The 13305-nt window shown below is 45.1% G+C and overlaps 1 protein-coding gene across 1 annotated transcript in view; it reads right to left on the bottom strand.

Annotated features, from left to right (window-relative positions):
• Positions 1–3895: 3895 nt before the first annotated feature.
• Positions 3896–13305, bottom strand: part of GASK1A (golgi associated kinase 1A) — a 29841-nt gene continuing 20431 nt past the window's right edge. Inside the window, exons 3-5 of the mRNA XM_033166055.1 lie at positions 6784–6906; positions 5224–5327; positions 3896–4267 (exon numbers count right to left, since the gene is read on the bottom strand). Coding sequence (XP_033021946.1) covers positions 4057–4267; positions 5224–5327; positions 6784–6906 — 438 coding nt within the window. The 3' untranslated portion in view covers positions 3896–4056. The remainder of the gene's footprint in view (positions 4268–5223; positions 5328–6783; positions 6907–13305) is intronic.

Genomic DNA, 13305 nt, shown 5'->3' with positions numbered 1-13305 from the left:
GTGATAAGTCATCTTAATCATCTCCGTGGCAACCAGCTGCGGCTGGCAAAAAGGCAGGGACACGTTTTTGAAAACGCAATTTTAAAAAAATGATACTACAAAAAGGTGCAATCCAAAAAAAAATTGTGGCTTTTCAAAGTTGTCATCGCCTGCTCTTTCAATCCGGAGATGGCAGACAGAGGAGATGCGAGAGGAGATCTGTTTGAGTTGACCGGATGCCGATGTGATTTGGTACACCCAGGAGCACGGAAAGAGAGCGGGTTCAAGTGCAGAACAGCGTGACCAAAGCAGATCAGTTTGAGTTGCCAAGTCCATTTTTACTGTCGCTACTCAGGCATCTCTAAAATCCAGCCTTTCCCCGCCCCCCCTTTTTTAACAAGGCTCCACTAGCCATGTGATTGTGAAAGAAATTGAATTTCTAGAAAGATTTTACCAGTTGTGCGAAAGCTTGCCGGCCAGAGTCATTGATGGGTACTTGATGGGCACATGCCCCTGGCGCGAGTTTGCCTATGGTAATGTTTATGTTAGGGTTGCCACCCGTCCTATATAATACAGGATTAGGGACGCGGGGAGCGCTGTGTCTAAACCACTAAGCCTCTTGGGCTTGCCGATCAGAAGGCCGCAGGTTCGAATTCCTGCGATGGAGTGAGCTCCCGTTGCTCTGTCCCAGCTCCTGCCAACCTAGCAGTTCGAAAGCACGCCAGCGCAAGTAGATAAATAGGTACCACTGCGGCGGGAAGGTAAACGGCGTTTTCGTGTGCTCTGGTTTCCGTCACGGTGTCCTGTTGTGCCAGACGCAGTTTAGTCATTCTGGACACATTACCTGGAAAGCTGTCTGTGGACAAACGCCGGCTCCCTCGGCCTGAAAGCGAGATGAGCAACCACATAGTTGCCTTTGACTGGACTTAACCATCCAGGGATCCTTTGCCTTTTACCTTTTTTATAATACAGGATTGTCCCTTATTTCAGTGTAAAATGCTATGTCTTTTATTGATTCAATACAGGACACAGTTTCCCCTATTTCTGCTCTCCTGCGGCATGCATGTGCCTCTCACTTCTTTCCCTTCCTTTTTTCTCCTTGCTCCTTTTCCTCATCCCGACTCCAAGGAGGAGCAAACCAGGACAAGGCTTTCATGTTGCCCCTTCCAGTTCCCTGCAATTTTGGGTGGGTTAAGGTGGCTATTCACAGAAGTACAGCCTGGGAGCTCCGGGCCCTGTTCTTTAGAGAGCACCGGGTTCTGAGTCTCTAGAAACAAGCGATTTTTCGTCAGTGTAGCCCAGAAGCCCCAATTCTGAACACAGTTATCTACACAATATTTGAGAGAGGAGGGTGGGGGAGAAGTAGCTCCCCACAAGGAAAGCTTGTCCGCTGAGTGAGAATTTGAACCCGGGTCTCCCAGGTCCTAATCCAGCAGTCTAACCATGGCACATCACTGGTTAAACTCGATGTGACGTGAAAGGTGAGTTTGTCTATACGTGGTGGTGCTGGTGGTGTCAGAAAGCAACTACATTTTGGAAACTGATAAGAGAGACAATCAGTTAATTATATCCTAAACTGGATCCCACCTTGCGTTCGTTGGTTGCAGCGCGTAAAAACTGCCTCTCCGCTAGATAAACTAGAACCGGTTTTGTAACAACCACATATCGCTCACAAAGACTTGAGGAAAAACAAAACAAAACCAGCCGGACAGAATTAATAAAAAACATCTGGGACCAACTAGAGATTGTGAAAATAACAGCATTAGGAAGATCAATGCAAAAAAATAAAATTCCATATTAGGAAGTGAAATCCAGCAGCAGAATGCATTAAAAGTAAGTTATGTATCATTGATTTGGATAATAGCTTTATGAATGCATTAGCTTTCTATTGCACGTGCTCTTAACTTCCTTGCAATCGTATCTAGTGCTCTTTTTAATATATATTACTTGTATTATATTGTATTTATATCGGTTATGAATATGTAGAATTGTATTACTCTGTGCTGAATGTTTTAAGTGCAGTGTTTGTGTACCTGTGGGTCACAAAGAGTCGGACACGACTAAACAACAACCACCACTACCACAAATAATCCATACTCGCTGCTTTGCGGGATATATTCAGAAGAAGAAAAAGCTAAGGAGTAAACACGTCATAAATCCGGATTGGAGTCCCTAAGACAGTTGGCTGGTGCCTTGTACGCCTCCTTCCGGCAACTCCTGCAGCCAACCTGGAGCCAGATGTCTTGCTCTGCTTTCCTTCATCAGCAAAGCTGAGAGGTGGAAGAGTCTTGTTTTCTGGGCAGCCCAGGGCCTGGAGAGTCAGTGTGGTGTAGTGGTTAAGAGTGGTAGACTCGTAATCTGGTGAACCGGGTTCTCGTCTCCACTCCTCCACATGCAGCTGCTGGGTGACCTTGGGCTAGTCACACTTCTCTGAAGTCTCTCAGCCCCACTCACCTCACAGAGTGTTTGTTGTGGGGAGGAAGGGAAAGGAGAATGTTAGCCGCTTTGAGACTCCTTCGGGTAGTGAAAAGCGGGATATCAAATCCAAACTCTTCTTCTTCTTCTTTGGTCCTGCCAACGCAGCAAAAACAACGCAGGAGGCAGCACTTACGAGTTACCGGTCTCTGCAGCCACAGCAGGCGCCGTGATTCTCCAGCAGTTTGACTTTGCCCCTGAAGGCGCGCTCCATTGGCTGTCGAGACAAGCGGATGCCAACAAAAAATACAGCTAAACTTACATTTTAAAAAAGAAGGCATCCGTCTTTACCCCACTTCATTACAAGAACGGTAAGAAACACATATACCCAATCTGGAATTTTACTTATCTACACATACATGTATGCACACCGCAAAACACTTTCCATATTCTCTATCCGTGTCAATGGTTACCAGTTTGCTTTCAGGCCAGATGCTGGGTGGCTGGTCTCAAATTTAAACATCAGGCATTGGAAAGCTTTGACCCTCCAGATGTTGTCAGACTCCAAGTCTTAACAAGCCCAAACAGCGAACAGCCATTGGTTACGGATGATGGTAGCTGGAGTCCAACAACATCCGCAGACTCTCTGATTCTCAGGCGTCGGTCGCATTTCAGTAAAATATACTTCCATATAAATACATCTCAGAACAAATGTCTGCAGAGGAGGGAAACCAAGATGATCAAGGGTCTGGAAATGAAGCCTTATGAGGAGCGCTTGAAGGAGCTGGGTGTGTTTAGCCTGGAAAAGAGGAGACTGAGAAAAGACATGATAGCCATCTTCAAATATCTTAAGGGCTGTCACATAGAGGAGGGAGCATGCTTGTTTTCTCCTGTTCTGGAGGGTAGGACTCGAACCAATGGCTTCAAGTTGCAAGAAAGGAGATTCTGACTAAACATTCGGAAAAACTTTCTGACGGTAAGAGCTGTTCGGCAGTGGAATGGTCTCCCACAAGAGGTGGTGGAATCTCCTTCTTTGGAGCTTTTTAAACAGAGTTTGGATGGCCATTTGACATGGATGATTTAGCCCGGATTCCTGCATTGAAGGGGGTTGGACTAGATGACCATTGTATCCCTTCCAACTCTATGATTCTACGAAATGTGCCCCATTGCCTGTAATTCTGCTTCACACCCATCTAGCAAGGGAAATGTCTACATTCAAGGGATTTGAAAGCACATTGGGATGCAAATGCATCCTCTGATGCTCATGTGGGACCCACTGACCCTACTTGATGCATCTCATAGGGATGGCAATATTCATCTTCATCTTGTTGCATGTCAGAAAGCACGATTGGGTTGGCTTCGGGTCCAGAGAATGCCTTTCCACAAACAATTTAGCAGTGGTATGTGGAAGAGCCATACACTACAAAACAGAAAATGTGATGTGGCATGATTCCTCAAATATAAATACAACAGACCCATTTTGTCACACATTTCTTTTTTTAAAATTAGCTTTATTTACAGAATTCACATATGACAGAAGTTACATAGCCAGTCAAAGGCCTGTGTGTCTGCTGGCAGATCTGGGCACAGAGGCATTTTCACAGACAAAGCTCAAAAGCTCCTTTTCGTTGCAGGTGAGCGTGTCACCCTTGTCAAGAAAGACTAAAGCGAGGATTCTTTTGTGACTGTTAAGTTGTGCTCCTGAATATACCTAAGCAGAATCTGTCCTCTCCTGTCGATGGTTTGGAGCCAGTGCTTCATTCCTTCACGTCCACCTTGGTTTCCCCAGAATTCCTCATCGACATACAGAGATTGCAAAAGCAGGTTTTGCAAGCATCCTGACCTGAGCACAGTCACAGCTGTCTCAGGAAACCTGACAACAAAAAATAAATTAAAATTTGTGTTTTTTATAGACAGAATCCCATATGCTAAGGTATTAGTGCATGAAGGCAGCATACGAAGCAATCCAACTTCTGCTCCCTGGGATCTATTTCTTTTCCACCCGATATTTATTGAAGGATTAATTTCATCCTACCCCAAATCTCTAAATTTCTCTTTATTTCTTTCCAGATATTTATATAATTATCTTTAAATAAGTTAATATTCTTAGCTGTTAGTCATATCCCCAACTATTTAACTTTTTTATATATACATAAATCAGAAAATTGTTGTAGATCCTTTTTATGTTTTGTCATATTTTTCACCAAGAACTTAGTTTTATTTATATTTAATTTGATACCTGCTATCTGTCCAAATTCCTGGATCCTCTCTAACACTTTTGGTAAAGTGTTCTTAGGATCTTCTACTACCGTAATCACAAGGTCATCTGCAAATGCTTTTAATTTATATGCTTTATTTCCTACCGTTATTCCTTTTATTGTATCATCTGCTCATATCTTTTTTGCCAGGGTCTCGAATACTAATATAAATAATAATGGTGACAGGGACACCCTTGCCTTGTCCCCTTCATTATTTTACATTTTTCCATGATCCCATTGTTCACAATCAGCATAGCTTGTTGTTCTGAATAAATTGCCTCAATACCTTTCCCAAAAGCCTCTCTAAAATTCATAATTTCTATCATTTTCTTCATAAAGGCCCATGAAATATTATCAAAGGCCTTTTCTGCATCTATAAACATTAAAGCAACTTGATTCTCATTTCTGACCTCCAGATTATTATTATTTATTAAATGATACTCGCTAAACCATCTCCTGCTCAAAAGGAACAGGGCTGTCCTAGTTGTATCATCAATATTTTGGGCACCGTGGGGAAGAAATGTTATTGAGCACATACATTCCACAGGTAACTTGCCAATGCCCATCTTACCCATCTATGCCTTGCAGCAGCCTGAAGTTCAGTTTTGTGTCTGGATGGCGCGGTCTGCCTGCGTTGTCAATAAATACTAAGTGTGAAGGCTTGCTCTTCCGGATCTGGAAAAAAGAGTAAACTTGGCAGTAACTGAGGACACGGGTGCATGAATGTGAACAATATGTTACAGAACATTTTGGGAAATGTTGGCATGTTTGCCCTACAGCTTGGTGCCATATGGACATTTTTATGTGTATGGTGATACCCTTCACAAAGCAATTATGCTTACATTACTAAATGCTAAGTGGTCCTTGGCCACAGAAGTCTCTCGCTTCCCCCAAGAGACTTAATCCTTCATCTTCTTTCATTTCTATTTTCTTTCATCCAAAATGTTTACTTTGCCATTTAGGGCCAGGGGAGAAGTTGTGTAAGAAGCAAGAATGCATCGCCAGGCTAGTCCACAAATCACCAAGTGTTAGAACAGAAACTCGGTAATGATACAATGGACAAAGGATATTGGATATAATATACAACTTTCATCATGGGAGAAATTATGGAAGGAGGATTTAAAATATACAGCATGCTGCGCATTGAAAGAAAATTATATGAAAATGATGAGTTATCGCTGGTACCTAACTCCTACTAAATTAGCAAAAATGTATAGAACTGCTACAGATACATGTTGGAAGTGTAAAGAGAAGGAAGGCACATTCTACCACATGTGGTAGATGTGCAAGATTAAAAAAGCATATCGGGAAATGATTTACAATGAGTTGAAAAAAATGTTTAAAATAATGTTTAAAATAATTTGTGAAAAAAACAGAAGCTTTTCTATTAGGGATTCTAGGTCCAAAAACACCAAAGGAACAGAAAAGATTGTTTATGTAAGCTACAGCAGCTGTGAGGATGCTATTGGCCCAAAGATGGAAGGAAGATAAAATACCTACAAGAGTAGAATGGCTGATGAAGATGATGGACTAAGCCAAAATGGCAAAAATGACCAGGAAGATCAGAGATCAAGAGGATAATAAATTTAATAAAGAATGGTGAAAATTTAAAAGTTACTTAAAAGAACACTAGATTCAGGTAGGTAGCCGTGTTGGTCTGACGCAGTCAAAATATATTTAAAAAATGAAAAAATTGTCCAGTAGCACTTTAGAGACCAACTAAGTTTGTTCTAGGTTTTGTATCTGAAGAAGTGTGCATGCACATGAAAGCTTATACCAAGAACAAACTTAGTTGGCCTCTAAGGTGCTAGTGGACAATTTTTAAAAATATATTTTAAAAGAACACTGTAAACAATTAAAAACATTAGCAGGATTTTAAAAGAAAAACACTTGCAATGTAACGAGAACTATGGTGAGAATTGAGTGTTAAGAAAATATGGGGAACATTATATGATGCAGTTGGAAAAGAATAACTATGGAAACCATGGAGGGGTGAAGGGAAGTCCAGGGATTCAGAGAATCCTATGTGTATATGATTATGATTTATTTGTGAAAAAATGAATAAAAATCTTTTTATATATATAAAAGTGTTAGAACAGAAACAAACCCAATTCACAGTGAAGTGGCATACCAAGATATGAACCAAGACCAGCTCGGCAGGGTTTTGGCACTTCTCGTGGAGCATTTCCTGAACGCAGGGCTCAGAAGGATCTGGCTCAAAGCCACAGCAGTATCGATCCAGGCGGTCGTGGACCTGCAAGAGATGTGGAGAGTTCAGAGGCATTAGAATTCTGTATCTGTAATGTCGGACAGAGACCTTTCCTTGTACGGAAGACAAATATTTGCTGGCTGTTGGCGGACAATCTCCAGGTCGTTTGTTACTTGGGGAGTGTGTGGTCTAGTGGACTGCAGAGTAACCTAGGACCGGGAACCAAATTCCCCATCGATAGTAACTGCCCAGATTAGTCACTCATTCAGCCCCAACTATAAAACAAGAATGCCAATGGGAACCAGGCAGAGGGCCTTCTCGGTAGTGGCGCCCGGCCTGTGGAACGCCCTCCCATCAGATGTCAAAGATAAACTTCTATCTTACTTTTAGAAGACATCTGAAGGCAGCCCTGTTTAGGGAAGTTTTTAAATGACTGATGTTTTAATGTATTTTTAATCTTTGTTGGAAGCTGCCCAGAGTGGCAGGAGAAACCCAGCCAGATGGACAGGGTATAAACGATACCATTATTATTATTATTATTATTATTATTATTATTATTATTATTATTATTATTATCATGCAAGCACTTTCCACACTTACAGCCTGATCTTTACATGATTTACTTCAGTGACTGGCAGTGGCGTAGCATAGGGGGACCGTGGCCCCAGGTGCCCCAGGACAGGATCCCAAATTGAGGCCGGAGCCGCAAGCAGTGAATGGGACGGGCCTTTTGGGCTGGGACGAGGGCACCTCCTCGTGGCCTGAGAAGGGATGCCCACACACAACACAACTTTGGGCTGGCCGAGAGGGAGGGCACTGCCGCAGCCCACCGAGGAGGGAGGAAGAAGGCGAGAAAGGATTGCTGGAGCCACATGCATTGTCCAGAGGGCCTCACGGCAAGGACTGGGGGCCAAGGCAACATAGCGGCACTCCTGGCTTCGCTTTTCTCCACCTGCTCCCAGATTGGGGCTAGTTTGCAAGGAGAGACTCCCTTGATTAGATGCTGGCTGGCGAAAGGACTGGCCACTGTCCAGTCCACCAGGGAAGCACAACACTTGCCCGGAGCCGGCAACCCACGCTCCGACCCTGTGCTGATGGGCACCTCCAGAGCAGGGGTCGGCAACCTAAGGCCCATGGGCCACAAGCGGGCCACGGGGGTCATTTAACCGGCCCATGAGCCGCCTCCAAACCAAGCCACCCACTCGGCAAGTCCCTGCATGCTGCGCTAAACCACCGCAGTGCGGGGACTCACTTCCGTCAGACGCCAGAAATTGTGTCTGCACGGATGCAGGTGCCGGAAATTGTGGAGGCATGCGCATGATCCGGCCCATGGAGGGATCTCCGCTGGAGCGAACTGGCTCAGGTGAGGTAAACCTTGCCGACCCCTGCTCTAGAGGCACGCCAGACCGTGAGAGGTTGGCCTACCAGGCTGTTTAGAGCATAGCACATCCACCTTTCCCAGGCCTGGTGTCATATACGATGTCAGATGATGGAAGACGTTGGCTAACAGAAAGAACAAGGATCACACACTGAAGCCCGTGCTTTGTCAGATGGGCCACTTATTTCAGTCACCCTACACAGCAACAGAAAAAGGCATCAGATTCCAAAGTTGCCAAGTTTCCGATGCCAATGAAAACTCAGGAGTGCATTGGAGCGAGCTCCTGGTTCTTCCTTTCCCCCTGGGTTGAATTCATGCCAGGGTTACTAAGGACCTTCCCCCCCCCCTTTGCAACCCAGCTGGGTTCAAGCCTGGACCGCAATAAAAAGAAACGTTGCCCAGCTTAGAAATGCCAGTAGGAATGAGGCAGCTCGGCCACCACCCATTCTGAAAAAGCAATTGTCTGGTAATGTTGGAGGCTGCTGAACAGGCCAGATCATCTTGGCTGTGAGTCCTGGAAGACCTCATCTGGAGTCTCTGACTGACTCCAGCTACAAAAGCGGAGGCTGCTGAAAAGACTCTTGGGCTGGGGGTGTTGTTTTGTGGGTTACGTGGGGTGGGGGTCAGGAGCCAACTCCTAGGGGAAGAAGAAGAGGAGGAGGAGGAGGAGGAGGAGGAGGAGGAGGAGGAGGAGGAGTTTGGATTTGATATCCCGCTTTATCACTACCCGAAGGAGTCTCAAAGAGGCTCACATTCTCCTTTCCCTTCCTCCCCCACAACAAACTCTGTGAGGTGACTGGGGCTGAGAGACTTCAAAGAAGTGTGACTAGCCCAAGGTCACCCAGCAGCTGCATGTGGAGGAGCGGAGACACGAACCCGGTTCCCCAGATTACGAGTCCACTGCTCTCAACCACTACACCACACTGGCTGAGGTCCCTTTGGCCCCCCAATAAAGTATTTGAGGGGCCTCCCCCCTAAAGTTGATGGGCACTGCCATTCAAAGGGTGGGTGGGTACCACATCTTGCGATTGGGCTGGGCTGGGCTTTCCTAGTAAAGGTAAAGGTAAAGGTACCCCTGACTGTTAGGTCCAGTCGCGGACGACTCTGCGGTTGCGGCACTCATCTCGCTCTATAGGCCGAGGGAGCCGGCGTTTGTCCTCAGACAGCTTCCAGGTCACGTGGCCAGTATGACTAAGCCGCTTCTGGTGAACCAGAGCAGCGCACAGAAACGCCGTTTACCTTCCCGCAGGAGTGGTACCTATTTGTCTACTTGCACTTTGACGTGCTTTTGAACTGCTAGGTTGGCAGGAGCAGGGACCGAGCAACGGGAGCTCACCCCGTTGCGGGGATTTGAACCGCCGACCTTCCGATCGGCAATCCCTAGGCTCAGTGGTTTTGACCACAGCGCTAGGCACGTCCTACCACCCCCCCCCCAATATTTTACTCAAGTTGGAACCCTTGGGTGGGGGTCGTTGCTGTCGTTGCTCTCGGTTTTCTCCATTTTTATTTCAGGTTTTGTTGCGACTCATGCAGAAACAGTTCCATTTGGTTACATTATTTTATTATTATAAAAAATGCTTCCTTTATTGTTTGTGACTCCTTTTGCGATGCGGCAGTTCTGCATTTGTTTCATGTTGCAAGCCACCTCGAGCACGGTTTGAACTGCATGCTCCAACTTGTGCAGTTTAAGTGAGGCGTTGGTTTCTCGGGCGATTCCGTAACATGAGAAAGCGCCGTTGGTTCTCTCTTTCACTGTACCGATAAGTCTCGCCATTTCAGCAGATGGCGTGTTAGCGGAATATCTGAAAGTGTGAGAGTTGGCAGCCGTTTAATGGTGGTTCAGATTTCTCGCCTTCTGGGGTTGCCAGGGAAAATACTGACACCTTCCAAAAATTATCCTAGAGCCACCATTACACAGTTGGTGGCATTGAAATTAACGCTCTTGCATCCCTTCCTCCATGGATCTGTATATTGTTCTTAAGTTTGGACAGGACGGGGAGCAGGGGGAAGGTAATGTGTATTTTATGGCTCTTTCAGGAACATAGGAAGCTGACACCTGGGAATTTCAGCCTGAATTATCCCCAACAAAAAGGACTCTGGAGTTTTTGGGGAAAGTACTTTAAAACATTTTTCCAATTCCCTATGTATTTTTTTACCTTGGCTTCCCCCAGTCGAAACACTGTCTCCCTGTTGGTGGTTGCTCAACAGCGCCCTCTGATGTCATATTTTAATAACACATTAAGAATATTAAAAATATCAAAACCATTCCTTAACATTAAAAACCACGAGTGTAAATCTACCCTTGTGGCCAATCTCTCTTGCAATGCCTCTGTAAGGTTTTTCTTCTTCAAATAATAAAACCTTGTTCTCCTTTGCATTCTACACTTCACACAACTCTTTATCTCTATAACCCTTTAAAAGGTAAAGGGACCCCTGACCGTTAGGTCCAGTCGTGTCCAACTCTGGGGTTGCAGCACTCATCTTGTGTTACTGGCCGAGGGAGCCGGCGTACAGCTTCCAGGTCATGTGGCCAGCATGACAAAGCCGCTTCTAGCGAACCAGAGCAGCACACAGAAACACCGTTTACCTTCCCACCGGAGCGGTACCTATTTATCTACTTGCACTTTGACGTGCTTTTGAACTGCTAGGTGGGCAGGAGCTGGGATCGAGCAACGGGAGCTCACCCCATCACGGGGGATTCGAACTGCCAACCTTCTGATCGGCAAGCCCTAGGCTCTGTGGTTTAACCCACAGCGCCACCCGCGTCCCACAGTAGTTCATACCATGAGCCAAAAACGAGCCTGCCAAACCCCAGTTGCTGCATATTAATTGCCTAGATAGCCCGGCCATCCCTGTTTACTTCAACAAAACCTGACAGGTTCAATGGGGTTTGGGGTCCAGACTAGATGTTAACATAGAAGTTGCATTTCAGAGCATTCCCGGTGTTATGCTGCTGGTTTGAACAGTGGGAAGTCAGGGGGAGATACTTAACTCTTTCCCTTCTGCCTGCTTTTCAGCTCGAAACCTCGCACCCCTTTTTCCCAGCCAGAAAGCTACAGAGAAAAGCAGAAAGGGGTAATTTGGGGCACGAAATTTGTGCTGCAGTTTTTGGAGGATAAGTTTGTTGGAGAGTGTGTGCGCCTGTGCTACACACCTGTAGCACAATCTCATATGGAAACTGGGGCTGTGAGAACTGCCAGGTATTTCAAATCAAGTCCTGAAAATAGCATCTGCTTTGTTGTCGTTTTTAAAAAATCATCCACAGCACACGATTCTCTCTCTCTCTCTCTCTCTCTCTCTCTCTCTCTCTCTCTCTCTCTCTCTCTCTCTTTCCCCCCAGAAGATTTTTCATGGCAATGATCCCTTATTCCTGTGGAGAGCTGTTCACAGAGCAATCGGAATTATATCAGCGACTCAAGGTGTTAAAAGAAAAACAAAAAAATTTCTTTTTTTTTTTTAAACAGAATTTATTGACATTTTCACAAAATAACACAAACCCAACCCCCACACCTACAAATATCAAAACAAATACAAATACACATAATGTCAGGATTCTTCTTCTTATCTGTATACCTTACTAAAAAAAAAAATTCTAGTTCCAAATCTTGACGTTTGACTTCCCCCGCCTGTACACCTTCGGTTTTAAAACAATACACTATTTCCTTAACAACTTTTCTCTATAAAAATTTAGCATTACTTAAAAAAAAAGGAAAAAACACCTTTATCTTAATCTTTGCATTATAACCTAAAACTTAACCAAATATTCTTACAGCTAGACTTATTTCTTCTATCATTTATCATGCTGCTTTTAACTTAGATTCAATATCTCCTTACTTATTTAAAATAAACTTATAATTAACAGACTTCACACTCCGATTTCGGAAACCATGGCAGACCATCTATGTTATACTTTAATTGATTCAGCCCACTCCCCTTTTGTCCATTATCTTCTCCTGTCTTTCACCAGAACCGGATCTCCTATTGTATTCTTCTGAGTGTCCACAGATCCTGATTGCAACCACAACAAACCCTGCATCGAGCTCCAAGATGTTCGCCCTCTCCAATCTGAGTTTCTCCGTGTCTTTGTGCCATACTTCTTCTTCTTGTAGAAATCTTAATTCTATGTCCCTCGACCCCGAGCTGCCACCTCGAAGTCTGGATATTAAAAATCTTTCCGTTCCAGGGTTACTGCCACCCCCTGAACTCGGCCCCTGTTCCAGACGGATTTGCTCAGCCATCTCAAACCATCCTTGCAGCACATCTTCCAACTCTTTGCAAAAGTCTGTTTCCATTGAATAAAACTTTCGAAAAGCCTCCTCTGTGGAAAACAAATTCTTTCCATTTAAAATCGCACTCAAGGCTCTTAGTTTTCGATCAAGCAGTTCCAGTTGAAAGACAGTAAGCTTTTCCTCCTCCTCCCAGTCCTTCAGTGCCAGCATAAATGCAAAGTCCAGCATCTTCGGGGGGAGGTGGGTATCAGATTGCATTTCCTGTCTTTTCCTTCCTTTGTCTGAATTTTTTCCTACGCAAGTCCGAAACGTCGCCATTTCTTCCAATGCCGGAGTATAAAGACCAAAACTTCAGATGGAGATATTTTTTCCTCAGTTAACCCCCAAAAGGAGATCTCAACAGACTCAGCTTTCAAATTCCAAGTACTTTCAATTGATTGTTGTAGCAGCAGTCACTTAAAGAGTTAATTTCTTTCACCACCCGAAGGGAGAGAGGCGGGCTGCCTTTCTTCTCTTAATCCCAGAGCTTTCCCGGAATACAAAGAGTCAGTCAATTACTCACAGCTTCTGGTTTCTTAGCAACTCCTTAATGATAGGTAGAACAGAGACGCTCATCACGGACTTTGCCGCCGCATGTAAACATCCCGGTTGGGGCATTTCCCCTAAGGCCCGGCTCCGTGGTCCCTTCACCCCCACTCCCCCTTTACAGGGGTGCGGGGGAAGGGTTCGGAGCGCAATGGGCACAGCCGGGGAGCCCAGGGCACGGGACGCTCTTCCCGTGCCCCAACTGGAGCCCGCTATGCGGTAGCGGAGCTCCTAACCCCCGGGATGAACTGG

The sequence above is a fragment of the Lacerta agilis genome, chromosome 12 (assembly GCF_009819535.1).
Source record: "Lacerta agilis isolate rLacAgi1 chromosome 12, rLacAgi1.pri, whole genome shotgun sequence".
Classification (NCBI taxonomy): Eukaryota; Metazoa; Chordata; class Lepidosauria; order Squamata; family Lacertidae; genus Lacerta; species Lacerta agilis.
The sequence above is the reverse complement of the archived record's forward strand: the minus strand, read 5'-3'. Positions and strand labels throughout refer to the sequence as shown.